This window comes from Rhipicephalus sanguineus, chromosome 4 (assembly GCF_013339695.2).
Source record: "Rhipicephalus sanguineus isolate Rsan-2018 chromosome 4, BIME_Rsan_1.4, whole genome shotgun sequence".
NCBI classification, from domain to species: Eukaryota; Metazoa; Arthropoda; class Arachnida; order Ixodida; family Ixodidae; genus Rhipicephalus; species Rhipicephalus sanguineus.
In genome coordinates, this window is record NC_051179.1 from 87,065,076 (window position 1) to 87,092,768 (window position 27,693).

The window sequence follows — 27,693 nt, forward strand, 5'->3', positions numbered from 1 at the left end:
GACTTTTGGGTGTCCCTAGAACCGCATTTCCAAGGAAATGTTATTTTGAGATCTGCATAAATAGCTATTTACTAAGCCTTGCATTATTTTAAGCTTACGACAGTTTAAATTGCGATTCTCACTAAAAGGCACGCTATTATAATGGAACATCTGTGCCCCATTTTATAACCAATGGGCAATGTTACAGAAGCTACGCAAGTGATACACCACGAGAACTAGTTACAGAAATGTGCCACTTGTTCAGTCAGTGGTTAAAAGCTCCAGATCTGCTAACGCTTTCATCCAGTGATTGCTAGTAACGTTGGATATCTCTTCATATAATTATGAGATTTAATACTATACTGAATTGCCTTGTGCAAGCCTGTGACCTATCATTGTTTAGCTCCATAGTCAAGCAATGAGAAACATCTCTAGAGTTTGAGTAATGATGCCTAGCATGTGTGCGGCAAAGTACTGCACTGTAGTTCTGCTGCTTGTAATCTGTAACAACCTAGGAATCCCAAATAGGATTTGCCTATAGTCAGTGACAGCCTAAGATGACACCCATTTGCATAAACCCAATTACCTTAGCTCAATTCCAAGCTGTGATGTGTTCATATGTGTTTTGGGCAATTAATACATTGCTGTACATACCCATCTATGTGTCGCTGGCTTTAGGATGAAACTCAAACGTCCGGGCAAGTACGGTATTACGTGTCCTGACATTAGTGTTCACGCCAGCCAAATAGTCAGCCAAATAGCCTTTAGCTAGGAACAACAAACCATTTTTAAATAAGCCTAAAGCGTACGTTGTCACCAAAAAATCACAGCATATCCACTGAGTGAATGATGATGAGTGGGCGAAGCTGCGGAGGTTCATCGGTAAACCGTGAATCTTCCGTGAATTCTGCCCAACCGACGTGAGATCGGGCGCGTTTATACTAAAGGTTCGATGAGTTATGACGACTTGCAGCTCACTTTAATTTTACATGTACGCTCTGAATTTTCGTTGTTTAGAAAACCATTGCTTTAGAAAAATCTGGCGTCTTTCGTTAAGCAGCTGGCGTCTTTTCGTTTTGCTTTAGAAACATCTGGCATTCTTTCGTTTTGCTTTTACAAAACATCTGGCGTCTTTCGTTGGTTTATTTCATCAATCAACGGCGTTTTGAACAAAATTTTTATTGTTTAATCACGCACAGGAGAAATCTCACCAGGCACTACCTTGGAGGTAAACAATGGCTGCTAATGGGAATGAGAGACAGAAGAAGTCGGCTTTTAGCTAACACTTACACTTCTACTTCTACTAACGTTTCCTACTGGAACATGCCAATGGCTGCTAATGGGGAATGAGAGACAGAAGAATTCGGCTTTTAGTTAACGCGCACGCTGCGAATTTTTTATTGTTCAACAACGCACAGGAAAAATCTCCCACCGGCACCACCTTGGAGGTCAAAGCGTAAGACTTGTTACGGACTACGACTACTACTACTGCTACTACTACTACGACGACGACTACGAGGGATGAACGGGTGCCGCCTTAAGGAGCTTCGCCCCTAAAATTCTTAGGGTTCAATAAGCTTTCTTGGGCGTCAACAGAACTCAAGATTGTCACAGAGTGTCGCTTGTGCGCTCTCGAAAATGCTTGTTAAGCAAGTTCAGTGAGCAGTTTCAGGTTACACACAGTATTGCGGGACTGCAACCAAAGTTGAGATCCAAGTCTTAACTGCTTTCAGTCCATCCCGAGCCTGCTAGCACAACAGCAGCATGGTAGCAGAGTACAACAGGCAAGAACAATACTAGTTTTAAATGTGCGTATAAAGTTCTTTATTACTCGTGAATGAAAGTGCACTCGTCGCCCTGAAGTGGGCAGCCCTGTGGATGATTTCGGTGGAACCAACAGTGTTTCCGCTTTCCCGGTGGCTTCGTGGCTGAGTTCTTCTTGGAAGAGCCCACCTTTTCAGCTGCCAACTTGGGAACATTAAGCGACACCAGGCCTTTGTCCACTGCGATGGTCCAAACCACCTTTGTCATCTCCATTTTCACTGAACATAATAATGCGAACAACGAAGGCAATGGAGTGCAATGAGGTAATGGCTGTCACAAAGTAAGTGTGGCTTTCCCGTGGCAAGGTACACAGATAAAGACCATTTACAGATCATCGGAATGCCGAGGATGCATGTAGTTGCCAAGCCTATTGGCACTTTAAATACATGCTGCATCTCGCACAAGACTGCTGTTATATTGCTGAAAGCATTTCTGTTGCACAAATGATCAACAAGTCAGTTTCACTAATTCATTACAGAAAGCATAAAAATCAAAGTTAACATCTGAAGAAATGTGGAAGAAATGGTAGTTAAATGGCTTGGCCATGGTTTGTCGGCGATGACAATATACTAGTAGTAATGGGTTAAAGATAGTACTGGTGACAGTAGGCACTGAAGATGATAAGAGGGCAAAAGACTGAGAATTATGTGAGAGCACAAGGTCAGGACTACAACACATCTTGAGTGTTGCAGGCGCAAGATTAAATGCCCAACGGGCGACATGCCAAGTCTCTCCTGGCAGCTTCTGCCAAGGAAACGTAGTGAGAGCCACTCCCACAATAGCTGCACATGCAACTCTGTGGTGTGCACAGAGCACTCTGTAAACACTGAAAAATTTTGAGAGCTAAATTTTAAGCTAAAGTGCTCACATTGTAGCATTTCATTCACTGGCCACCAAGTGAGACAATGCGCTGCTCTATCTAAACCAGTACAATTCTGAGTGTCGTTTCAGAAAGGTACGACTACGCAGTCATACAATGGACATTACTGCGGTCCAAGAGTCCGCTAGTTCTTACAAGTCTACAAGCTAAGCTAGTCATTCAAATGTTCGCACACTTGTACCCAGGCCCCCAAATGATGACCCAACATAGCATACGTATGGTGACGACACTCTGTTCATACATCCCTGTAGTAGTACTACAATGATGCTAACCTTGAAAGATGTGCTTGTGGTTTCTGACCAGCGTCTGGAGGCCCCCACACTGGCTCTTCAGCATGTTCAGATCCTCTTTGCTCAGCAGGTCTGCAAGCTCACTCAGGTGAAGGCTACCTGCAAAATTCACGCCGAAGAAGGACATGCCAATCACTACAATAGCCAGAACGCTCACTCATAGTACTAGCATGATGGCAGAGTAAAAAAACTCCACATGTCAGCGATGCAGTACAGTTGTAGCATGCCAGCTGCAGATACCTGCGGCGATCATCAAGAAAGAGGACAAATGGCTCCACCAGTGGTTAACAAACTGCATTCTGCGGAACCTAGGAGTTCCGTGAAGGGCACTATAGGGTTCTGCAAGTGGTCAGAACAAATTAAGCCTGCTCCCGTTTAACCCCATTAACACCTAATTTATTGATTTAGACAAGAAAACTTGCATTGCGTCACATGCTACACGGGCGTATCAAGAGTCGCTGAGTTGCAAAAGGCCCACATACTAGCAGCATTAGTGGAACTTAGATTCATAGTCATGGTGTGCACAATGAAATTTGTGTAATTTGTGAATGCGCAATGACAGTGCACACAGATCACCACTAAATTCATGCTCTTTCAAGCACTGTTCATAACGTGCGCACAGAAATAAACAGGAAAATTCTGCAAGCTGAGAGGCAGAAACAGCACTTTGTAATAGACATGTGGGCGCACTACTATTTGTGGCTCATGGCGCAGCTGTGTTCATGTGGCACCGTTTTTATGTGCGCCGATTTGCCACAATGTTACAGCGGCTTTGTAATCAAAATGTGCAACAAGCGCTTTAATATGCGCAATAGGCCCTGCTTTGTGCCGGCTGTGGGCTACACAAGCATTTAGGCATCGCCTCATGACCGGTGCATCAATGACCGTTGCAAAAGTGCAACTTACTTTTTCTTGCGACAGCAATTATATGGACACTCTCGACGGGTTTTTGCTGTTGCCGTCGTGTCCCGTATAAAGTCCAAATTGGTAACATCCCTCCACGCATCGCATGGTTCTACTGCGGGTAAAAGCGCGCGAGCGGGGGCGACGAACGCGGCTGAAGCAGAGGTCAAACGAGCTCGGCCATCTCCGTCGCTCAGAGGGTGCATGCGATAACAACCCCCCCCCCTTTCGAGAGGCCTGCCGTCGAAGCAGACAGGAAATGCTCCACCCGTCTTGAATGAGTATGAAAAAACGCGAGGGAGGGTGGTGTCGCTCGAGCAGCAACGCTGAACTTGGATTCTAAGGGAGCGTGCGCTATCTCGGCAGCAATCAGCAGGCAGCTCGTAACCCTTCTACGTGCTGCGCTCTCAATGCGAAGAGACTGTGTGGAAAGAGCATCTCTCCCTGGAGCGGCCGTATCCTCTTACACCAGCGTTTCGTAGAATTACGCGAGATGGGATCCAAATGAGTTAGCTGCCAGCCTCAATTTGTATAAAATTACAATTTTTTGCTATCACATTCATTGCTTTGCTCTTGCAATGAAACTGTGACTTTTTTTTTCTGCAAGAGATTAAAGAAGTCTTTGGATGCCCGCAATGTTTTGCAGGTAAACATTGCTTACAGCACTGCCTTAAAGCATGCAATATCAGTATGGTCACCTCACGATTCATGGAGCAGCGCAGGGGATCACAAGTCTATGTATGTATTACTGCAAGTTTCACATCAACAGCTATGACCTTCCAAGATGTAAGATAATGGGTCAATGTGGCAGCATTGGTAGCTTTGGTTACGCTAATCTAGAGGCATCACCACCTCCCCCTACCTCCCCACTTATTCCATTTTCCTGATGCTAAATGTACATCAGTGTATACAGGAAAGCTAGGGGTTGCATGACGCTCTGGAGAAGATGTTGGGGTTCCCAAAGCCAGGAAGTTTGAAAACCCCTGGGCTAGGCAATAGCCAGGCATCAAAATTATGCTACAGGCTAGCAAGCCCCAACGACGAGATTTGCCTCCGCTTGCCAACCATTGCCACCACTCTGTATAAAAGGTAGACTGCCTGCACAAACCGGCCACCTACAGCAGTCACATTTATTTTTATGTTTCAGCCAACACATGTCAGTGTTTGCTAGCTTTGTGTCGTATATGCGCTCATATTTCAATTGCGAAAATTTTGCACGGTGGCTGTTTTGTAATTGAGCCATCAAAAACGGGGCTTTTTATAAAATTCTGCAGCAGTCACACAACGATTTGCACCGCTGTTGAAGGTTCCTGGCATTAAAGGGGTCATGAAGCACCCCTTGGGCTTGTTGAAAAAACACATCCTGCGGAAAGCTGACACGGCTATGAACTGCTCAGCCAAATATTGCAGTCGTGCGCGTCGCGTAAAGACTACAAGCAAAACGCGAAGTTGCTGTTTTTTCAGGCACCCTGTTTTCAAACAGAGGCCGGTTCTCACTCTCGTCAGTGGGCGGGACGTCTGCCCGTTGACGTCGCAATCTGCCTGTTCACGTCGCAAAAAACACAGCATCCTCATTGGCCGATAGCCGACATAAATCGAAAGTGGCATTCGGATCAGATGCGCTTCTTGCCACGGGGTGCCGCCACTTGGCAGCGCCGAACTCCTCAGTACACGGTGGCCGCACTCGCGCACGCGAATCACAGCGGGAGAGCGATCGCGTTTCATGACGCGCGCTGACGTAACTTCTTACCCCCGTGCCATCCCTCCCTGTCTAGCTTCCAGTGCGCTCGTCGGCACGAGAAAAGAGAGAAAGCGCTGAGAGCGTGGGCCAAACCCCCGTAACTCCGCTCATTCTTGACGGATTCGAGAAATTTTTGCGGCAATCGATTCGGGAGGCAGTAAACTCCGATACTAAGGTCATTAGATCATTACTTGGAAAAGTGGTTCATGACCCCTTTAAGTAAAGTTGTACACAAAGTAACGGTGAGATGTCTCTTTTTTTATTAGTTCGTGCAAGTCCTTTTTGGCAGTTAATGCAAAGCCAACTAAGTTAGGCCAATGGTTCATTCCTCTTAAGTACATTTCACATCCACTGTGCCCCTAAGGAATTCACACTGCTTTCCAAGTGACAAAGGAAACTTTGGTCTTTAATTGGTTAGCAGTCTGTTGGCTTCATCGTGATTCTAAATGACAGCAATCAAGCCCTCGGTTCCCCTTCCCTTTAATTACATAGCAAAGGTCCCGGTTCCAGCAGCTTTGACGTTTAAGCAGCACACAAGTATTGATAAATCACCTTCACCCAGTAAGTTCACACACAATGTGACATCATGCTACTCCAAAGAATCCCCTATACACTCAAACCTCATTATAACAGTCACATCTGCCACGAAAATAACTTCGTTATACCCGAAAATTCGTTATAAATGTTTATTTGTAACACTAGCTATGACAAGACTATTCTTCATTTACTTCGTTATAACCGATAATTCGTTATATCTATGTTCGTTATATCAAGGTTTGAGTGTACTAACTTATGCTTCATTCTCATTGTCTACTGGCTTCATTACAAAAGGGGACTGCCGTAACAAAGAAAGTGAAATTTGACTTGCCTCCTTTGAGCCAATGATGTTCTTCCGGAGACTCGGGTGGTCCACTAGAAGAGTCGCCACCCAATTGCAGGAGCTTTTTGGCCAAGAGGTCCACCGTGCAGTCCAGAAAATCCCTGTCCAGCTGAGTACAGTTGCGGACAGCCTCCGTCTTGGCTCTCGGCTCAAACTTTTCCGCGTGCGCCTCGTGTTCTTGTTTTAGCCTGGTCTCCTGCTGGAAGTCGATGCGGCTCGGAATGAAGCCCTCGATGTCTTCGGCAGCGGCTTGCTGGTCTTTTCGCTCTCCTGGCTTGCATACCAGGCAAATCTGAGAGTGGCAAAGTGGAAGAGTTACCACGACAAAGTTTCTGGCTTGTTTATAAGTGTAATACCCTTCGTGGCATACCAGGTTACTGGAGACGTACTGTACTTTTTCGCATATAATCCACACAAAATATCCGGATAACTCGAAGCTAAAGTCAGGGTGCGGGTGATACATGAATTCTGATGCACAAGTTGGCTTCACGGCACTGCTTTATGGTAACACAAGGAAGGCAGCTTTACGGCAATACTTGGGGATCTTTTTTCTTATGATTATTTTTTCGCAGTTTGTAGTTGGGGTTGCCGGTTATATGCAGGGGCAGCTCATACATGAGAAAATGCAGTACACATGAGCTTGTTGGTGGCGCCATCTATTGGTGCAGTGTTCAATCAAAGAGGACACAGATCTGCCACATTCTGCTTAACCGCTGTTGTGGAGGGTTGGGCAAAGACATAAATGACATCACGTATGGTTTCAGACACACTGTAGCTGGACAAAGCACTACAAGATGTCTAACAATGACGTCACTACCATCCACAGCTCCAGTGACCTAATTTCGGTAAAGCTAAACGTGCAAGAACTCTAATGCCATACACGTTTTGTTGGTCATACATCTAGGAGGCTTTGAAAATCGACGTGCGCAGGCTAATATCTGTCTAAACAGTTTACATAGAGCCAAACCAGTATACATGAAATTCGATAGTGATCGTCAAATGATCTGATATGAACTGACTGTTATAAATATGAAATATGCCTTATCAAGCTTATCTGAGATCTCTGTCGGTCTTGGACTGGCTCTTGATATTGTAAAAAGAATTCACAAGTTTGTTTCTATAAGGCTAAGACATGAAATTTCCCAAATGTAAGACATGAATGTTTACTTATTCAATTTTTGTGCACACCTTTTTTTGGGGCACACATATCAAACTGGGAGCTCTTTCACATTCTTGAAGCAGTGTTTTGGCCGCAGGTAGTTATGCTTCACCGCACAATGATTAGTTATCTCCGCTATTAGTATTCGTCACTGCATTACACAACTGTGTTGTGGTAAAGCTTACTTTGTTAAGTCCATAATTAAGGAGTGCAAGTAAAGCCCATGCTGTGCAAGCCACGCATATTTTCAGGCATTCGCACTGCTCATTTTTCTTCAACGGCTTATAATGTCCTACAAGTTCCATATTCTGCATGACAGAGTCTGCCACGACAGTGCCATTTCATAGACATGAACATTTCCAATGACTCAAGTGGTCACAGGTCGGTTAAGAGCAGTGCATTTGCCAGGGCACAGCGTTAAATATAATGAGTGTGGAGGCGAATGGCAGTTCAATGTACATGCGGTAGTGCTATACTTCCGCACGGTACTTGAGGTGATGTTATAGTGGACAACTCAAATATAGCGGACAACTCAATACAGTCAAACCCCGCTACAACGAAATTGACGGTGCTCGGAAAAATGTTCGTTGAAGCGAACATTTCGTTGTAGTGAAATCGAAAAAAATATGGCTGACCTGAGCTAGTAGAACAGAGAAACTTTTATTTCCAAAATTCAAAAAGTGTCTGCTGCTTCCTTTGCGTCCCCAGCAGCGTCACGACGCGATTCTCATATATGCATAGCGACGCCACGTTGAAAAGCACGCAGAAACAACGTTCGCGGCTTCCGCAAACGAACCAAACAGGCACGGGCGCGCAACACGAACTGCACAGTTGAACTAATATGCTAACACAAGCTATTCGCCGACAACGGCGAGATGCAGGCGTGATATCGCGGAGCGATGACTTACGCCTTATTCTATGCTATTCTTATCCACCACTCGCGGCTGGCTGATCCCGTTGATAACGTGGACGAATTGTTGCTTCGACCACCGGTCGCACTGGCCAAGCGCGAAAAGCATGAAAAGCATTGGCATTGGAAAAGGCATCGTTCCGTGACTGCACCCCAGGGCTGCTCACGTTGATAACGCAGATGTACCGTCGCTTTGACCACTAGCGAAGCACGAAAAGCATGAAAAGCATTGGAAAGGCATCGGAATAGGAATCGTTCCGCGATTGCACCGATTGCACCTCAGTGTGGACAACTGAGCTTTGGATAACAGAGAGCTGAGCTAGTTGGTAAGTATTCATTCTAAAAAGACTTTTTAGAATGAGCTTTGGCTTCGGATTGTCTGCGACTAAGAAGCAACTCAAACCCGTTGCGAAAGCAGGGCAGTCCGATCGCCGTCGCTATCAAGCAATGGCGGCATCCATACTCGATCAACAGTGGCGGTTTCTGAAGGTGCCAACACGCGATTTAGACTTTGAATTCGTATTTTTATGTTCTAAAATGCATCATAATGTCCGAGATTGTGTTTATTGCACAGTAAATAAAATCTTTGAGCCCGGAATGGCATGGTAAATTTCGTTGAAGCGGAACGGCAGCAGAAAAAATGTTCGTTGTGGCGAGCATATTTATGCATTGACTCCTATGGACTGTTGACGGGGAACCGAGAATTTTTCGTTGTACCGGAAATTTCGTTGAAGCAGAGTTCGTTGTAGCGGAGTTCGACTGTAGTATACCCATGTTCAAATCCAATATAAGCAGATCACAGTGCCTTGTTATTTGTGTTTTTCTACTAGCAATGCCTTAAGTGTGTCTATTATTCTGTACAACACAACTGCCCGCTTGCAGATTTGCACTAGGAGCTCTGTCAGCACAATCAGCACAATATGCACCGGAAGTGATTGTCGCCATGCCCGGCATAAGGCCAGCACTTGTTCCAACTGCCGATCGCTTAGCACATCCCTTGCCCAACATGGTATGTCCTTCATCCCAAGGACAGTTTGTGAGCACATACAAAGTATCTTTGTTTCATTCCACTTTACATAAGATGAGTGGACGATGGTGTCGATCGATTTCTCACCCTCTTGGTCGAAGGGATGCGCAGCCTGTCCAAGGTAACATCAAAGCCGAGGTCGTGGCAGAGGCCTTGCAGGAACAGCAGGTACGACTGGTACTGGCTCATGCCACCGTGCTGCCGCTGGTACTTTCCGTGGAAGGTGAAAGGACAGCAGGGCAGCAGGAACACCCGTGCATCGGGCCTCGACCTGTTGACATGGCCAGAAGCCTTATTCGGGAAGAGTTTCCTACTGCATCTTATTTTAGGTGTTGTTGCCTGCTTGCCTGCTACTAGCAACGACATGTTCATTAGTGAGAGACTCATCTAACAACACGGCACTGAAACAGTCTCTAGTCATAAATATTCAGTAGCAAATTAGCTGTAAATGCGTGATAAATGCATTAGCAGTGCAGTGCACCTCTTTCGGGTATCCAATTCTGGCTCTAATGTCACCTCTGGCCTTTACCACCTCAGGATAACCACTTACGGTTTCAGCAGTTGACTCACTTCTGGTATATATACTTAACCTGGTGTGCAATTATGCTAAGTTAACATTTTATTACAACTTACTAATTCCAATTACCTCTGGTAACCTTCTGATACAGCAGATATAGCTGTCTTTTACTTACTTTTGTTAATTATCTTTGATTACATCTGGTAACTGGTGGTTACCTTGGTTAATGTTTCATTTACTTTGCCACTTCTCTTCACTGAAAAGATCCAATAACTATTACATTTAAATACCGATTTCTGACTTTAGTAACCTTTAATTACCTTGAATTATTTTCATCTATATTGAAAACCCCTATGCCATGCTACATTCACTCCCGTCATTTACTTTCATTCGCACTCTCCTCTATACGTCACCTCTTTCCCTCTACCATGAACAAACTTCACCACTCACACATATGTGTGTACAGCTTTTTCGACTTTTATGACATAATGCTAATGCACTAAATTTGCGTAACATAGTCACCTCGAGGCCAGGTACGGAATCCAAGGGGTCAGCTCGTCTGAGTGGTTTCCTATCCACCACATGTATTCTGGGAAACGTGTTTCAGGTGTGATGGGTTGCTCCTACAAGGACAATAAGGTCACGGTGAAAAATTGGCACAGAACTAATTGCCTCGCGCTGCTACGCAGTAGCTGTCAGGTACAAGATTACATACGACAAATTACATTCGATAATTAAACATCAAGTGACGCTCATTGCAATATGTTGCCGAAATATCAAGAACAGCAGCAATGTCTGGAGCACGGCAGCTCGCAGAATTTGGGAACAAAGGAGCTATCAAAATCCTGCCGCCATCTGCACATCCACTTTTGCGGGATCGGCCCACCACACTTTCATGTGCATTATTCAGCTGAATCCAAACCACCCGCAAACAGGATCTGGCACGTAAAACAACTGATGGAAGTTAGACACTTCGACCCTTAGTGACACACCTCCCTCATTTACATATTTCTTGCCTGTAATGCATACGAGAAAACAAGCTCAGAAGTCTAAGTGAAACACATTGTGATACACAAAGAAGGAAAATAAGTAGCGCGCATTACATTGAGATAATAGTTCCAAGTATAGCACAAGCTGTATTCTCAAGCTTGCAATTGTGCAAACAAGAACAAAGAAAACTTGACTGCCCAGACAAGTCATGTAAGCACGGCTTAGTGGGTGAGTTAGGTCAGAAGCGGGTAAAAAAAATCTGGTATATTTATGTTCACGCAGCGGTTTCCGAGACTACTGAACAGCACTGTTATCTTGGGAGGCCCCTCTTGTGGTCGTCACCTGTTGCAACAGGGGTCCACCACGATGGTACAGAGGTTACGGTGCTCGGCTGTTGATCCCGGCCATGGCGGTCGCATTTCAATGGAGGTCCATGTACTATGCAGTGTCGGTGCACATTAAAGAACACCAGGTGGTCGAAATTTCCGGAGCCCTTCACTACAGCATGCCTCGTAATCATATCGTGGTTTTGGGACCTAAAATCCCAGCTATTACACTTTGTTTCAACAGGGGAAAGCGCTGCTAGCCAAGTTTTGATAGCAGAGTTCATGAAAACAGAACAGGGGGCTGTTCCAGGACAATCTTGTTGGCACGGCCAGCTGACATACCCTTGCCTCCCAAGTTCAATTCTGCAAACTTGTGGCTTCAAAAACCTTTCATCTAAGGTAGCACGTCGGCTCGGACCTAACACAGTTTCTTAAATGTCTGACACCCACTCACCAGTAACTTCGTACTGCTTCCAAAGAGCTCCCAGATTTTCCGTTTTCTCACATCCACACCAATGCCGTCGTACTGCACCAAAGAAAGTAATTTAACAAAATTTTTTGCTAGACTAGCTGATTCGTTCAAGTGAGGTATAAAAAAGTGCCAATTTTGCACGAGACAATGAGACGGACAACAAAAGACAAGCGATTAACTTTAGAAGAGATCTGCTGCCAGCCCCGGCACCCACGGTAGGTCTCACAGCAGTCAAGTGACATGAAATTCATTACTTCACACACAATGTTTTAACGATGAGCTCAACAGCAAGTTCCCAATGGCCGCCATGCAGCACAAGCCTGGTATAAAAACTGTGGCTGGAGCCATTTCCACTTCTAGAACTCCTGAACCCAGGCAAACAGATCTCTGTCATAATCGTTACGTTTAAATACGGGCCGCATATGTAATTCAGAAGTGCTTAAAGCTGTTTCTACTAATGCTAACTTTTCAAGCACCGAAAAAAAAAAGAGTGAGAGAAAAAGTTTGCTTACTGCTTATACTTTGTTTATACTTACGTAAAAATTTCTGAAAGTCAGATTGGTAGATATGACTGTGGAATATTTCTAGAAGCACTTGCGGGAATGGCAAACGCTACAAAATGAGGGCAGAATTTCACAATTCTGTAGTTTTGTATCTGTACACTATTCATCTTACATCACCTTTAACAAGGGTCTTATCACTTATTTAGTACAAAGCCTAATTTTGGAGTTCATTTTTGCTTCTACACTACGCACAAAAAAGCAAATCCCTGTTGTCTCTGTCGTCAGTGAGAGCCAGTAATATATAACCAAGCTCAACTGATTCCACAAAAGATACCTTCAACAGCAAGACAATTTTTTTCAGTGAGATTCATGGTTGCATCATATTGTTTTATTAATCAGCCTTACAACGCTCCATACAGTGTGCATACCGTAAAATGCACCATACAGTATGCGATAAGAGCCTGCACTGTCTTATGGAAGCATGCAAACTGGCTTTGAACAAAAGCATACCATGAGTGCGAAAGTACACAAATGTGCCTACTGACACAACATTAGACTTCGGTTTTCAGTGACACTTACCCCTTCAGCTGCAAGTAAATAAACGAGAAGCCCATTGCCACAGCCTACATCAATGAAGGTGGGTGCTTCGTCATGATCATTTTGTTTCTCTTCGTCCCAGACAGCCTGCCAAGATAGGTCACCACAGGAATGCTGTCACTGCTCTGCTGAACTAGTTGCATGCAGCAGTTACAAGCAGCATTAAATGTTTTGTAAAAGGCTAGCAATGAGTGTTGGCAATTGCACAAAATGTAGTTCTGACATTTTGTATTATCCCTCATGTGGCATGTTCAGGAACTCACTGTTGTGTGAAGTTTTCCAGTCAGTATCGATTTTTGCACAAGAGTCGGCAGTATCAGCGCATTTCTGGTGAAAGCCTTTTCAGTTACGAGCAAACCACACATAGGAACAGTGCAATAAATGCTTACCAACAGGTAGCTTGCAATGGCAATGTCTTCATAGACGTATTTCAGTGGATCAGTGGTTTCAGGCCAAATCTAGAGAACAAGATTACGCTTATTGGCAATCACAGAAACGAAGTGATAAAGGTTCGTGATAAAGGTTGAAAAGTGCAAATCTGTCCAAGTGCCCATTGCCTATTTTAAAATTCTCATCTTGATTCAGTAATCTAAGGTCAAGTCAATAGCATCAATTTTCATGCACACTCATGTCAATGTTTTCAACTTAAATGTAAAGGCAAAAGAAATACTCAAAATAAAGCCTGTAAAGCCAACATCAAGCATATCAAAGCTGGCTTTAAAGTATGATGTTGCTGGCTGCCAAATGCGATACATGTAACTTGGTGCTGCATCTTTTTAACAATACACTTAGTAATCTTTTATTTCGTGTTTGCCACGCGTTGTGCCGAGAAGCCAATACTGGTGATAATAGCAGCTTGGCAGTGTCCAGGCAAATGATGAATGACAGAATGCACAGAGCATTAAAGAATGAATCATTACAAACTCAAATTAACATAATCTGACTTGCCAAAGTGCACCCACTTTACACATCCACAATGTTTCATAATGGTACTAAGCGCGAACACAACACAGGACAGGCCAGAGAACAAAGACGCAAAAGCACCTGTCCTGTGTCTCGTGTTCACGCTCAGTACCATGACAAATGACTTGCTCCAACTTGTAACCTTGTTGAGTCGCAATGTTTCATCACAAATGCCGGTAAGCATTATTATGCCAGTGAAATAGAAGGTCAAAAGGTGTCACTCTTTAGCAATGCAGTGGATGAAGCTAGTTTGTGGATGTTCATGATTGAACAGGCAGTATGCACTTGACATAATTTACCAGGAGCACTAGCATCGGGGTCACCATTTTGAAGGTGCGCACTCGCCGCACGCGCAAAAAAGTCGCTGCACGCACTGTGTCCAAGATCCGTATGGCGACTTGGATGACTAGAGATCTCTGGAACACTTCCTGCACACTGACAGCACATACGAACGGACCTTCAAAATGGCACGGCAATGGTGTTGCCACCTTTACAGATCAAGGCTCAGTGCATACCCCCTATTGCCCTTAGTATTACACTAAGGGAACAATGAAACAACCAACATAAAAAAACAAAAAATGTATGTACACGGTGCAATGTATGTCTACTTTTTGTTCTTTTATGTTGCCTTAGTGTAGTACTAAGTGCAATACCATCATAAAAGCTGTCAATGCTCAAGTCTTGGTTAAGCTCTTGACTTGCTAATATTTTGATATTGCTGTCTCGACTAACCTGCCACTTTACTGTAGCTATTGCTAAAGTTTTTCCCACACTTCTACCAGTGACACGCAGTGAAGTCTATGTCATATAGTTACGGTGTGGTAAGCAGTACTTTACTTACCTTTTCATTCATTTCAAATCAAACATCCCCCCCACCTTCAATTCAACTGCAACTACTACAACTATTACTACTACAATTACTCTGCCTTAAAACATATGCCATCAAAGAAAGGCAAACCTTATGAAGTTTTTAATGAGCAATTTACCAATACAGCTTATTCTTCTTAATGTTCCAGCATTCAGGTGTTTAAGTGACGTGCAAGACTACAGACCACATGCCTTGACGAGAAGACTTTCAACCTTCCTAGCAGTTCCGGCATTCTAAAATCATTTGCTCACAGGCATATCGCAGGAAATAAAAACCCGTGGACCAGGGCACCTGCGTAAGATGCCAATTTCTCCTAGTATTTACATGTGCAGTGTAAAGTTGTACCAACATATTATATTGGTTGTGAGGCTCAGATAGCTTATACTACTTGATTTCAGCTAGCTTTCCTAAGCTGTGTAGCGAAAAAGAAGCTTTCACAGCATTCGTGGTGACTGTACATTCACCCTGCCACTTGAGATGTTGAATGTAGACTTCAGGTGTCACTGTGTGTCGTGGTTTGTGTTGCTGTCAAGAGACCACGCCACAAGCATACAAGTGTACACATTGAGCCAGTATAGTGAAGCAATTCTTTTCACTCAGTTATGTTCTTCCCAGGGGCGTAGCCAGAAATTTTTTTCGGGGGGGGGGGGGGGGGGGGGTTCAACCATACTTTATGTATGTTCGTGCGTGCGTTTGTATGTGTGTGTGCCTATATACGCAAGCAAAACTGAAAAATTTCGGGGGGGGTTTGAACCCCCCCAACCCCCCCCTTGGCTACGCCCCTGGTTCTTCCCTTACCGTTCACCATTTATGACTGGCTTTGTGTAAACCACTGACGTGAGGTGAAAAGTAATGAAATTGTTACACTGAAACAGAATCGTTACATCATTTGTACCGCCTATGGCCATTTCAAACTATGACGGTCACAGTTAGCAAGTTATTTAGTACAAGTGTGTAACTTGGGAATGCAACAGCCACACTTTTCTCCGTCTTTGCTCCAGAGCTCTCTCCCAACATTGTGATTTCTGCAGTTTGGGCCCATGTGTTATGACCCTCTTTTTTTTTTTTCTTGAAGACATGTAGAAGCTCACAACACTAACACACTTTTTACGCAGCTTTTAGACAGCCAAGAAACCAGGCTTCGAGAGCAACTGCTTACTTTGCAAAGATGCTTGCCGTACTTCTTCTTCAGGTTGAAGTACATTGCGTTGTACTTTTCGATGGGCACCTGGCTCAGCGAGGGCACCACCAGCTGCTTGCCTTTCGTCGTTGGTTCGCTGCAAGCCCATTTGGTCACCTTGGGCAGAACGTGCTCCTTGAGCCACGATGCTCCCGACACTTCATCCTCGCACTTGAACTTGTAGAATTCCAAATGAATTCTAGAACGAAATCAATGAACTGCATCTAATACCTGCCCATGAAGTAACACGTTTCATCTTTTGACATCAACATTGTGCCACTGTATGTACAGCCATACCTCATTGTGACAAAGTCGCATCTAGCACAAAAATATGATCGTTACTTGCGATAGTCGTTTTAACACACACGTATGCACAAGCATCTGAAATGGTGCCACGAACATTTTTTACTTCGTTATATCTGACAATTCGTTGTATCCGTACATCACGATTGGACTGTATCTAGTTGCCTGTTTCATACTAATGTGTTTGGTGTTCAGTTAGCGAGACAAACAAATGAACTCGGCAGACAATGCTGCGAAATGCGAAAGCCACTCATAGAAATCTCACTGCACATAATTCGCATTGCCGTGATCTTTAATCTGCAACGCTTCCCACAAAGCGACTGGTTTAACATGTGGGCACACTGTTACGTCGAATAATTGTGCTTTCCATTTGGAATGGACTACTTGTCAAGAGCGTATGTGATATGCTATGGCAACGAAAACGTATAGCTAAATTCGGCACGACTAATCCTGACCGGGTTATGAGCTGATCACGGGTGACGCTGAACAGCGTCGTGTTAGCGTTACCTCGAGTCATCACTCAAGCGTAGCCTGTAGGTGATGCTGGGAGACACTGCGGACGTTTTGGAGGCGTTGTAAAACACAGCACTATCACCGAACACCATCACCACCTCCCTGACGGGAGAAAATCGATCAATTTGCTTCGGCAACAGTTCTCTTTCCAGCACATATCCCACGATTTCAGAAGCGTCCTTCCAGGAGCACTCGGGGTGACCTGTCAGTGGCTCCAGCACACTGTCAAGTCCATCCACGTCCACAGCACTGAGCTGTTCTATCAGAGTGCAAAGAGCATCGTCGGAGTTCAGTACAGCGGGCTTGATGACACGTTCGCGCAGTGGTTTGACGCCAGTCAATCGCCTGTTGATAGTGTGTGGTTTGTCGATCCAAACTCTCAGCGCAGTTTGGAAGGAATCCTTGCCTGGCACTTCCGCAGAACAGTCCGCGTTGAACCACATCTCAGTGACTCTTTAGCAACATGTCAGTCAACAACGAGAGCACAGTCGTTTAGGACCAGTTCAAAACGCAGAGCGTCAACACAAATCGCACGTGCAAAGACGCAACTACCCACGCAAACGACGCCATTGATTACGTGGCGATTTGCATTCCCCTGTTTGAACGGAAATTCCTAAAGCAGTTTCAGGAAGCCGACGCCAGCGCCTCCACCCCTGTCGTGGTAACGGTAGTAACGCTCTCGTACGCCCATTTGGCCCGTGTAGACGTCGTTTATGAAATTGTTTTCCCATCTCCCCACGCCTGAATCCTAGGAATGGCTAGAGAATACGACCATTTATTCAAATTACTAATAATCGGAGACAGCGGTAAGTCGCCCTTTTCTAGCATGCTGTAGTCGCGACTGTCGCCTTTCCAGAGACGAACAAAGTTCATGCCGATTTGCTCTGACGCTTGCTGTGTGTGAGCGAAAGAAAAAAGTGCACTTCTCTTTCGGTCTGGCCCAATTGAAGCACATCAGAGCTTCCTCGAACGTCGTGTCCACTGATCTTTCGTGATCGTGTGGTTGTAGGGTGCCGCAGTATCTTCGAGTCGTAATCGTGCGACGACTGGCCGACGGAAAAGCTTCTGTATCTCTGAATATTTTTATCTCCGTGATGGGAGCCGCTCCTGAATCATTAGACGCCACCGTGTTGCTCATCTTCCGTGTCTAAAATAAGAGTGTCATTTTGTCACGTTACGTTTGAAGTGTGGTGTTTCGCTGTAGTGGTGTTGGGTCATCGCAGCGATTACAGACTGCGATTGGCAATCCTTCGAGCACGCAGCAAACGTAGAAAGACACCTGCGTCCAGGGGGTGGTGGGGTGTTACGGGGCGAGCTTTCAATTGTCTGGAATCTGATCGTACACACAACCGCGCGCATCATTTGGCATTCTGAACGCTCAATTAAGCGCGGTGACTGGCGAAAATTGGCGGTGTTGCGCGATGAGAAGAGAGCCGAGTGAAAGAAGCGGGCTTGCGAGAACGCGCGTATCTATAAACCACGCAGGGAGCGGAGAAAGTAAAAACGCCACTCTCCGGTGGCCAGTAAGTTTTTTGTGGTCGCTTGTTTTCATCGGGTTGCCAGAAAAGCAAAGTTATGCGCCGCAAGAGTTTGTTTGGGTAGCCGAGGTTAGTGGCCGCGGCCGGGCTTGCTGGGGCGTGATCCACATGGGAGTGCGTGAAAGCGTTGTAGTACCGAGTTCACTCTCCGCCCGTGCCTGCTGGTTTCTCCGTGCCTTCAGAAAAGCACTGCACGCTTTCGATGAGCCATCGCTGGGCGCCGTTTAACGAATTCGATCGTTCGTAGGCGTTCTACTACTGCGGGAGTCCGGTTCGTAAACGGCAAAGCACATGACGTTACTGTTGCGCGAGGTTAAATCGTGGTCCGTTCGCTCGGTGAGGAAAGACGTCATTTTTGCCGGCGGCGTGATGCAAGTGAGGGCATTTGCGGCACGTTTCCTTTTTCCGCAGGGAGGACATGTGACTCAGAGCAGTTGTGCTGTGAACTAAGAGAAGCCGGGGCTATCGCGTAGAGCGCGCCCCTGAGAACGCGTCAACAGACGTTTTGCACAACGCGGTTCCTCACTCCACGTAACTAAACTCGCACGCACCTCCCCACTGGTTTCCCCGAATCACTCGTGCGTCCGGCACCGATGACAGCATTTGTACCTTTGCTCTCTGTAGACGCGCGTGTTTTTGTTTTTTTTTTTTTTCTAGCGTAAATTTATTCCAGGACGCCGGCATTCTTCTTCAACGACGCGTTTCGCTTCGACGTGCCCCACTTTCCCATTGTTTGTGGTACTCCTGACTGGACTTGGACAAGACGGGAATTCTTTGCCCCCAACGAAGCGAATGCCAGTGACATGCACTGAAAGAGACGGGCTGTTTGTTTGTGTGGTCGTTCCTTTGCGCAGTCGTCAAGCCGTTCTGTCATTTGTTCGAGTGATTGTGGTTTCCAGTAGGCTAACTGTCGACAGTACGCAGCCCTTTTTTCTTTACCAGCCGTGAGGCATGTGCTGTACGTTGATATTATTGTCGTAAGCAGTACACAAGTAAGGAGTGACAAGACTGTGGAAAAGATTTTCCAGCTTCAGGCGATTCACTTTAGCTAGCAGCATTGAAGATTCTGAGGCAGTTAGAGGCCTTTGCGTCATTGCTGGCCATTCAGTTATCTACTGCAAGCACTGAGGAGACCTAACCTGTCATGAAGCCTGTTAGGGTACCCACTCTTCCTGTGCTTTCCAAAACTGCATTTTGCAATGAGGTATGTTCATAAAACATGCTCAACTTCAACCTACCACAGGCACTATTTATGTCACCTCTGAAATTTGCAGGAAAAGTGTTGATACACTTCAGCTATATTTCTTAATACTAGAAAGAGTCACTTGCATCTAGGGAAAATGTTTGATTGTTAAGACATGAAACTGAGACAGGTGGCAATGACGTCACAATTTTGATAGCACCTCGTGGACTGCATTAAGGTGAACTGCCTTCATCAAAATTTGACCACCATAGCCAGGATCAAACCCACATTCTTTTGGGTCAGCAGCTTGAGCACAGTAACCGCTGAGCCACCATGACCACCCTTCATTTCAGCGTGAAGGGAAAAGATCCACTCAAGCGTAGTTTCAAATGAATACCTTGTCATCCTAAATTGTTTTAGTGTCCCTTTGATGTTAACCTCACTCTGGAAGAAATGAATCCGGCGCTGCGTGGAGGTCAGTGGAAGGGAGCTAACCATGGAGAAATTCAGAATCACCTATGACATTTCTGCGTTCAGGCCTGATAGAAAGACCATCCAGATTGTACAGATATTTCGTACTGCAGTTAGTAATCTGAAGAGCTTGTCATAAGAGGAAACACGGTGCAGGAGCTTATTTGCATATATGCCAGCTTTTTGTTTCTTTCTTTTTAATCTTTGCACTTAGTGTTCACTATGTAAATCAGATACTTCCATTCACTGTCCTTTTACAAGATAAACACTCAATTTCGGGGCCAGTGTCATACCATCTCGTGAGAGCATCGGGCGCATAATCGAAAGGTCGCAGGTTCGGTCCCTGCCAGCAGCAAGTTGTCTTTTCGTCCACTTTACTTCCTTTACATCTATGTCGCAGTTGTTACAATACACTTAAAGCAGTACAATTAACGTTCCCTATACTTTCCTTGGCTTCATTATCTGCTGGTTTTCATTACTACAAATATGGTTGTGAAGTGCCCAATTTGCAAAGTAGTGAAGTGCCCACTATGCCTCCACAAGGAAATATGCGCACCTACGCCGCTGCACACTTTTTGGATGCTGTGGCTGATGGTAATAATTAATTATGGCTGAGTGCTTTGTAATTGGTAAGCCTCTTAACCACGCACATGTTGCACAGTTCACATGGTGTGACACCTAGTGCGACTCTTTGCACTAGGTGATGCCTGCACAGGTTTTCTTCGCAAAGCAGTTTCAAGCACAGCGGTGGCTCTGTGGTAAAACATCTGGCTGTCACGCAGAATGCCTGGGTTCGATTTCGGCTTGAACCCCTGTTTTTTATTATTTGCATCCATAGCGATTTTTTGCTCACGGAAAGTGCTGATTTTTTGCCTACAACTGATGTTGACACAGTATTTCTGCGACACAGGCACATTAGCACTATTGTCTTAAAATTTGTTGCTTTATTGCATAATTGTCGAATTAATTATAGGTTAATGTTGCACTGTTACAATAAAGTAAGCTCGGTATGTGCAAAAGAATACTACTTATTCTTGTTGACCTATTGCCTGCAGTCAGATGAGTGTCTTACATGCACTGCTGTGGCCATGAATAACCAATGTGCCCAAGGCTATGTTTGAAGTACATACATATTAAGATGATAGCATTAAAGAGCTCATTTCACAGAAATTATTGTCGGCATTAGTATCGGCGTCGTTGGTTGTGAGGGAAAAACCGTAATCTTGTCCATGACCGAAAAATTGAGAAAGATGCAAATAAAATAAATAAGAAAACTAGTTGGTTCGAGTGAGAATCAAACCCAGGCTGTCTGCATGGCAAGCAGGTGTTTTACCACAGAGCCACACTGTTACTTGAAACTGCTTCGGAAAGAAACACTACAGTAGACTCTCATTAAACGGAACCTGAAGGGACCAGGAAAATATGTTCCATTTAACAGGAGTTCCATTTACTGAGAGATGAACAAGGGTGCAGAATACAAGTACGAAATCAATTTTGTCAGAAGCACTTGTTCCATTTAAGCAGCAGTTCCGTTTAAGAGATTTCCGTTTACTGAGAGTCTACTGTATATAAATGTCATGTAGTGGAAAGAGTCTCCTTAACGCACGTAATATTGCGTGGCAGAAGCACAGAATCACGCCAGGTGTCAAAAGATGTGAATTGCGCAACGAGTGGGTGTTTTAAAGGCCCACCCATTACGAAGCGCTCATACATATTTAATCATCATCAGCTACAAAAGCATCAACAAAGTGAGCAGCTGCGTAGGTTCGTGTGTTGCCCTATGGACACGTAGTGGGCCCTTCGCTGATTCTCAAAAGGAAGAATTATGGCATAGTAGGCACTTCACAACTGTACTTGCAGTAGGCTTGCTAGGATAGCTTGAAACAGCCAATGTTTTGTGCACAGTTGTTCATTTTCTTACGGAACGGTTGAGGCAGGTACCGAGTACCGAAGCCAGGCTAGCCGTTGGGAAGGCGATGCGCACGGGGCCCGATTACGCTATCGCGTTCTACTCTTGAACGCGAAGCTCAAGCATCCTCCAAGTTTTTGATACACGTCAATGCAGATGGGAGCACAGTCGCTCAAGCTCGACGAAGTGAGCAGCACACTTGTCGTACACAAGTTTTGTGTTTGGCTTCTACCAATGCTTATCATTCCCAGCATACATGTATCTTGCGAATTAGAAGCTTGTAGTTAAAAAATACAAGCAAAAGAAGACAGTGAACATATAGCATTGTTGTTCAAGCTGTAAATAAGTGGCTCAAATTCGTGGAACTGTAGGCTGCATGTAGTGTTTACGTGTGGTTTACTTTCTTCAACAAAATTGAACTCTCATCTATATTTCATTTGTACAGTATATAAGGAAACAGCAGGTAATTTCTCTCATGCTTCATTGTTCATTGGTTTCATTTTGCGTTACGAAAGAATTGAGCATCTTGGTTCTTCTTGCTTGTTCCATGATGTGCCATAATTTAATGGTATTTTAGAGCGTTTTTAAGCCAGTTTCTTCATTGCACTAGCACATGTTTCGGAGCTTGGCGCTGCAAAGTATGGATGTGGTTGAACATTTCAATTGCTGTGTCACATGTTTACATCAGGGTCGTATACACGTGACATGGCAATAGATGTCATTACACAAAGCATTACGCATTACAGCTCCTTGGTGTACAGGAACATTGTATTCACATGATGTGGTCGGCAGCGCTTTGATACTGATGGCAGTGATGAAGGGACGTGCTGCTGTTTCGTCTCTCTGGTGTCAGTGCAGACGATTGCATCAGAGCAACAAGTGCGAGAAGCAAGTCTTGTGCTGTTTCTTTATTGTCGTTTTCTTTCTTGTTTTGCTTAAGAGCAGTTTACTTTGGGCTTTGTACTATAGTGCAATCAATAACACTATAGTTTAATATTACGAGGCAGTAGTCGATATTTCGGAAAGATTAAAACAAATTCAGAATTGTTTTCATTCAGTCTCATTCCAAAATAGGAGTTGTCTACCCTCCCCCCCTTTTTTATTTTTGGTTTTTTTTTTGTGTTATGTCTGGTCCCTGTTATCAAGACTGTCAGCACAGCCAAAGAAAGCCATTTCCAAAACTTTGTCAAATAGTCACTTACATTTGTTAGCGAAAAACTGAGTTTGGAAAGGCGGGGAGGTTAACACTCTGTTAACTGTCATGCAGCATTAAAGTGATGTCACTAAAGGAGTTCATTTTAGTTAAGTGAGTTGCTGCTGATGGAGGAAGAAATTTGTGCTTGGGTTCATTGCAGAGAGGATGCGAAATTGATATGTCATAGAGAAAAGAGTATCAGGTCGTTGAGTTCGCAAGTTTTCTTCTCAATCGTTGCAATTTGGCGTGCAAAGTCTTCGGATAAACAAACTTGCAGAAACTTTCTCAAGCAAAGTGGCACTTCAGTAGCACTTGGTCAGCTTTACCTTTGTCCCTATTTCAGGGCAATGTTTACTTGTTCGCCTTATTAGTTGACCAACTTAGATATATCTGCATGCGGAAATTAGTTTAGTGACCATTTTTGCGAGAATCATTTCACCCGTCACTTGTTTAACATTTCATGTCATGCAAGAAATACCATGTTTTAACATGAAAGGGAAAGCAGTTGAGGCATGTCAGAAATATGAAACCAATCGGGATGCTCAAAATACTGGAAATTTGTGAGCATTGTCCATGTTACAGAAGATGCAGCATGACCTCCTTTAATGTAGGCCATGATATATTAATTTCATTCCTGACAAAGAAAATCAAGTTAAAACTCTCCTTCTTTCATTCATATATATGTGTGTGTGTGTGTGTGTGTGCGTGTGTGTGTGTGTGTATATATATATATATATATCCACATTATGGAAAACAGCTTATTTCTATTTGAGCCATTATAATCTCAACGTCACTTCTGTGATTTAGTAAAGAAACAAGTAACTAGCATAATGCTTTATAAAGATATCCTTTAATGCAAGACTATCCGTGAACTTTCATTACAGGTATAAGTTTTGAGCGTCTGTATGCTAAGGAGGTGTTTTTGCTGGGCCCATGCAATCCTGTGCGTAACCATGCTACTACTGGGCACATTGCACAGATGGTTTATGTGACTTGTAGTTACGTGCGCTGTATATCATATTCGGCGTGTTGTGAACTAGGAGCAAAACGTTTCTTAGCCATTCAGAGCAGCTCCATCATTGAGACGTTGCATATTGCTCAACATAATAACTCAACGTTAGCGTTACAAAATGAATAAAGTTTGTCTATGGGCAATTTATCTATACATTTGGCACAAAAGTACAGTTACATTAATACACGCACCCACTCGCATTATTTTTGACATTACATGCTCCAAGTACAGGGGAACAAGAAGCTACGCGAATGGCTTCATCTGTCATGTCTCTCACCATTTGTGCCTTCAACTGAGTATATGTAGTGCTATGTTGCTGTAAGCATCGAGGACAAACTGCTGTGTGCAGCACTTGCAGCAGGGCTTAAAGTCTTCCTTCATTGGAGGGAGGCCCTTATGGGCGGTGATTAATATAGAACAGGCACGCTTATGGAGGCTCATATATATATATATATATATAATGTATATATATATATATATATATATATATATATATATATGAAGCAAACTATCTCTAGAATTAAAGGAATGCTTATGAATGTTATACAAATAAATATATTATTCTCAGTGTATTTCATGCATTTATTTAATGAGCCGATCCAATCAAGGACTTTAAAAATTGGCATTTTGGAAATGATTTTTTAAAAGTAACTAGGGTTGTTAAAGGTTAGAGATATGTCAGCTTGAAGCAAACATCTCAAACTGCAGTGCAGAACATTAATTTAATTGCTGCATTGAGAACTTCGGGCACAACAGAGCTATGTTTTATTTCCACGCCTACTTACCTATAAAGGTAGGCAAAATGCATGAGTATTTGGTATTACACCAGACTCATAATGCACAACTAAATGAATGAAAATTGACTGGTAACCTAACAAGACCGAGGTGAACCTTCACTGATTCACGAGCAGGTAGCTTTCACACTCAGGTGCCTCGTGAAACAGTATGCTGTGCCAATAAGCTTCGTCGAACAGGTGGTCACCCGTCATGTGCAGTGTCTCGAGGAAATGCATGCAGCAGTACGACGCTACCCTTTTCCTGTTTCGCGCGCGCCACATGAACCGAATAGTTGCGATTAAATAATTATTCAGAAAATTGGAGTGTTAAAATTTCCCTGCACAAGGCACTACTGCCAAAAAAATCAAATCCAGCGCTTGTCGAATGGGTGCTGCAGTGCTATATATATATAAGCTGCTCATGTTGCCATTGTTTAGATAGTCCAGCTTGCTGATAGCTTCTCAAGACAAATTTGATAGCTGTTACCTGGCAATGAGATTTGGGCGTTAACAACTGATCTCAACTTATTGTTGTTCCAGGAGTCGGAAAGAGCAGCTTGTTGCTGAGGTTTGCTGACAACACTTTCACAGGTACGTGCCGATTGCACATTGTTTTCCAACACTCGGTTTAACTGCATCTTTTTTCTTTTGCCACTAGCACATTTGGTGCAACATCAGTAAGTACTCAGCCGCGTGGGTCATACTAATCTGTGCTCTTCGTACTTTCACGATATTGTACTTTTTTAGTCATACTCCCAGTGGTAGGGTTTTATTCGCTGATAAAGGCTGTCAGTACTTGCTTAATAATAGAGCTTTCTTGTACGAAACTCGCTATATTTGAAGTCTTTGCTTTAATGTTACTGCTTTACCATCACAGCTCATACATTAGCCACAGTGTCAGTGATTACTAACCCTATTTTGCTTATTTAGTTGTCGCAGAGCTTTGATGTTTAGCTGTCAATGCTTGTCTAGCTAGTCAGTTGATCTTTACACATTCAACCATTTTCAGTGCGTACATAGAGTTTTTTTAATATATCGAGCTTCAATTAAGGGGTCATGAAGCACCCCCTTGGGCTTGTTGAAAAAACACATCCTGTGGAAAGCTGACCGGCTATGAACTGCTCTGCAAATATTACAGTCGTGCGCGCCGCGTAAAGGCCCAGCGGAGCGCGGAAGTTGCAGTTTCCCCAGGCACCCTCTTTTCAAACAGAGGCCGGTTCTCAGTCGCGTCGGTGGGCGGGGCATCTGCACGTTGACGTCGCAGATCTGCCAGTTACGTCGCAAGAGACATAGCATGCTTATTGGCGATAGCCGACGTAAATCAAGAGCGGCGTTCGATCAGATTGCGCTTTTTGCCACGGGGGCCCGCCACTTGTCGGTGCCGCACTCCTCAGTACATGGTAGCCGCACTCGCGCACGCGATCACAGCAGGAGAGCGAATCGCGTTTCATGACTCGCGCTGATGTAACTTCTTTCCCCCATGCCATCCCTCCCTGTCTAGCTTCCAGTGCGCTCATCGGCACGAGAAAAGAGAGAAAGCGCTGAGAGCGTGCGCCAACCCTCGATTACTCCGCTCATTCTTGACGGATTCGAGAAATTTTTGCGGCAGTCGATTCGGGGAGGCAGTAACTCAGGTACTGAGGTCATTAGATCATTACTTGGAAAAGTGGTTCATGACCCTTTAATTGGTTGTAATGTAGGTAATTGTAGGGATTTAGCTATCAAAACCAGCTGCCAATCAAGTGTTTTAAAAAAGACATATGGCAAACATTTAAGGTAATGTGTAATTTTAAAAGCACACATGCCTTAGAAGGAACTCTGGACAGCTCAGAATTCTCACAAAACGAGTGTAGCATGTGGAACAATTCCTCCAGTATAAACGGCACCATCACCTTCGCCACGTAAGCTTAACTTGCATGATCTCTCTCTTCAACAAATGCTACATGTGTTACTTTGCTGCCTTCTCTCGCCCTTTTAGAAATACTTAGTGTGTCTCGCGCTTTCAAAACGTGAATGGAAAGTTCATCACAGATTCATCACTCAAGGGTCAGGACTTGTAAACTAAGGAAATCTGTGAAGGCTGTCGTGACAACAAGAATCGAGCGAATTTGTAGCCGTGAGTTGCGTTCAGCATGTGTGAAGGCTGCACCTTCAATGCAACCTACCAGATTTGATTGCTGATCTTCTCTCGGAGCTCCACTGCAGTTCACAGTACTATATTTACTTCAGTTCTTTTTTGTTAACTTGACACTCATTCACAATACGTCTGAGCTGAAACCCTTACGCAAGCCTTGACAAAGCTCTCCTGCAGTGCCTTGCAAGAAAAAGAGCTGTCAATCACCTAAGCTGCCTCTTGTTGCATGTACAGAGTCACGTGTATGTTAGACTGTGTTGCGTACTTGTTTCCTGGCTTGTTTTTGTGACAAAAATTATAACATCTAGCGTTGTCGCGTAGGTTTGATGTTACCAGTTACATACTCGCATCAAGGCCAATATTCTCAGTGGCATCATGGGTGTTTTTTTCCAATTAACTACATACTTGTAGACAACACACTGCGAACCACAAGTACACAAGCAGTAGAACTTGTGAAGCCATTCTTTAGTATTATGAAGGGTGTAAAAAAAATGAGGTTGCTGATGATGCAGATAACTAATAATGCATAAGGGAACGACAAAACTAATAGCGTTCTCACGTATGACTATGCCACTTTTACATTTACCACTTAGAATGATGGGCATTGTGTATTGTTAGAAGCTGAAGATATGTGACAAAACCACTCGCAT

The 27,693-nt window shown here is 44.2% G+C and overlaps 2 protein-coding genes across 5 annotated transcripts in view; one reads left to right on the top strand and one right to left on the bottom strand.

The window, feature by feature from the left end:
- Positions 1 to 1,779: 1,779 nt before the first annotated feature.
- LOC119390376 (probable tRNA (uracil-O(2)-)-methyltransferase) lies at positions 1,780 to 17,392 on the bottom strand. 2 transcript variants are annotated; one of them, XM_037657987.2, is made up of 10 exons: positions 16,820 to 17,392; positions 15,989 to 16,208; positions 13,388 to 13,456; positions 12,981 to 13,085; positions 11,881 to 11,952; positions 10,633 to 10,733; positions 9,681 to 9,864; positions 6,486 to 6,789; positions 2,956 to 3,072; positions 1,780 to 1,982 (listed from the first exon to the last, which is right to left on the bottom strand). In XM_037657987.2, exons 1-10 carry the CDS (start codon positions 17,266 to 17,268, stop codon positions 1,807 to 1,809), a joined length of 1,797 nt encoding a protein of 598 aa, XP_037513915.1. In that variant the 5' UTR covers positions 17,269 to 17,392; the 3' UTR covers positions 1,780 to 1,806. The 2 variants fall into 2 exon arrangements, with proteins under 2 accessions (XP_037513915.1, XP_037513916.1); XM_037657988.2 differs by having other exon boundaries at positions 2,956 to 3,068; positions 6,482 to 6,789; positions 16,820 to 17,391.
- Positions 17,393 to 17,451: 59 nt separating this feature from the next.
- Positions 17,452 to 27,693, top strand: part of LOC119390377 (ras-related protein Rab-35) — a 34,322-nt gene continuing 24,080 nt past the window's right edge. The window contains exons 1-2 of one of the 3 annotated variants that reach the window (XM_037657989.2): positions 17,452 to 17,631; positions 25,450 to 25,500. In XM_037657989.2, coding sequence (XP_037513917.1) covers positions 17,580 to 17,631; positions 25,450 to 25,500 — 103 coding nt within the window. In that variant the 5' untranslated portion in view covers positions 17,452 to 17,579. The remainder of the gene's footprint in view (positions 17,632 to 25,449; positions 25,501 to 27,693) is intronic. The other 2 variants (XM_049414767.1, XM_037657990.2) reach the window with 2 other exon arrangements.

What these genes read in the sequence shown, in the direction of transcription:
- LOC119390376 (XM_037657987.2), bottom strand. Translation starts at nt 17,268, where the DNA reads ATGTGGTTCAACGCGGACTGTTCTGCGGAAGTGCCAGGCAAGGATTCC. An exon ending in ACGGCAAGCATCTTTGCAAA is followed by an intron (nt 13,457 to 15,988) that starts GTAAGCAGTTGC and finishes CTTGTTCTCTAG; the next exon opens with ATTTGGCCTGAAACCACTGA. An exon ending in ATTCCGTACCTGGCCTCGAG is followed by an intron (nt 9,865 to 10,632) that starts GTGACTATGTTA and finishes CCATGTCAACAG; the next exon opens with GTCGAGGCCCGATGCACGGG.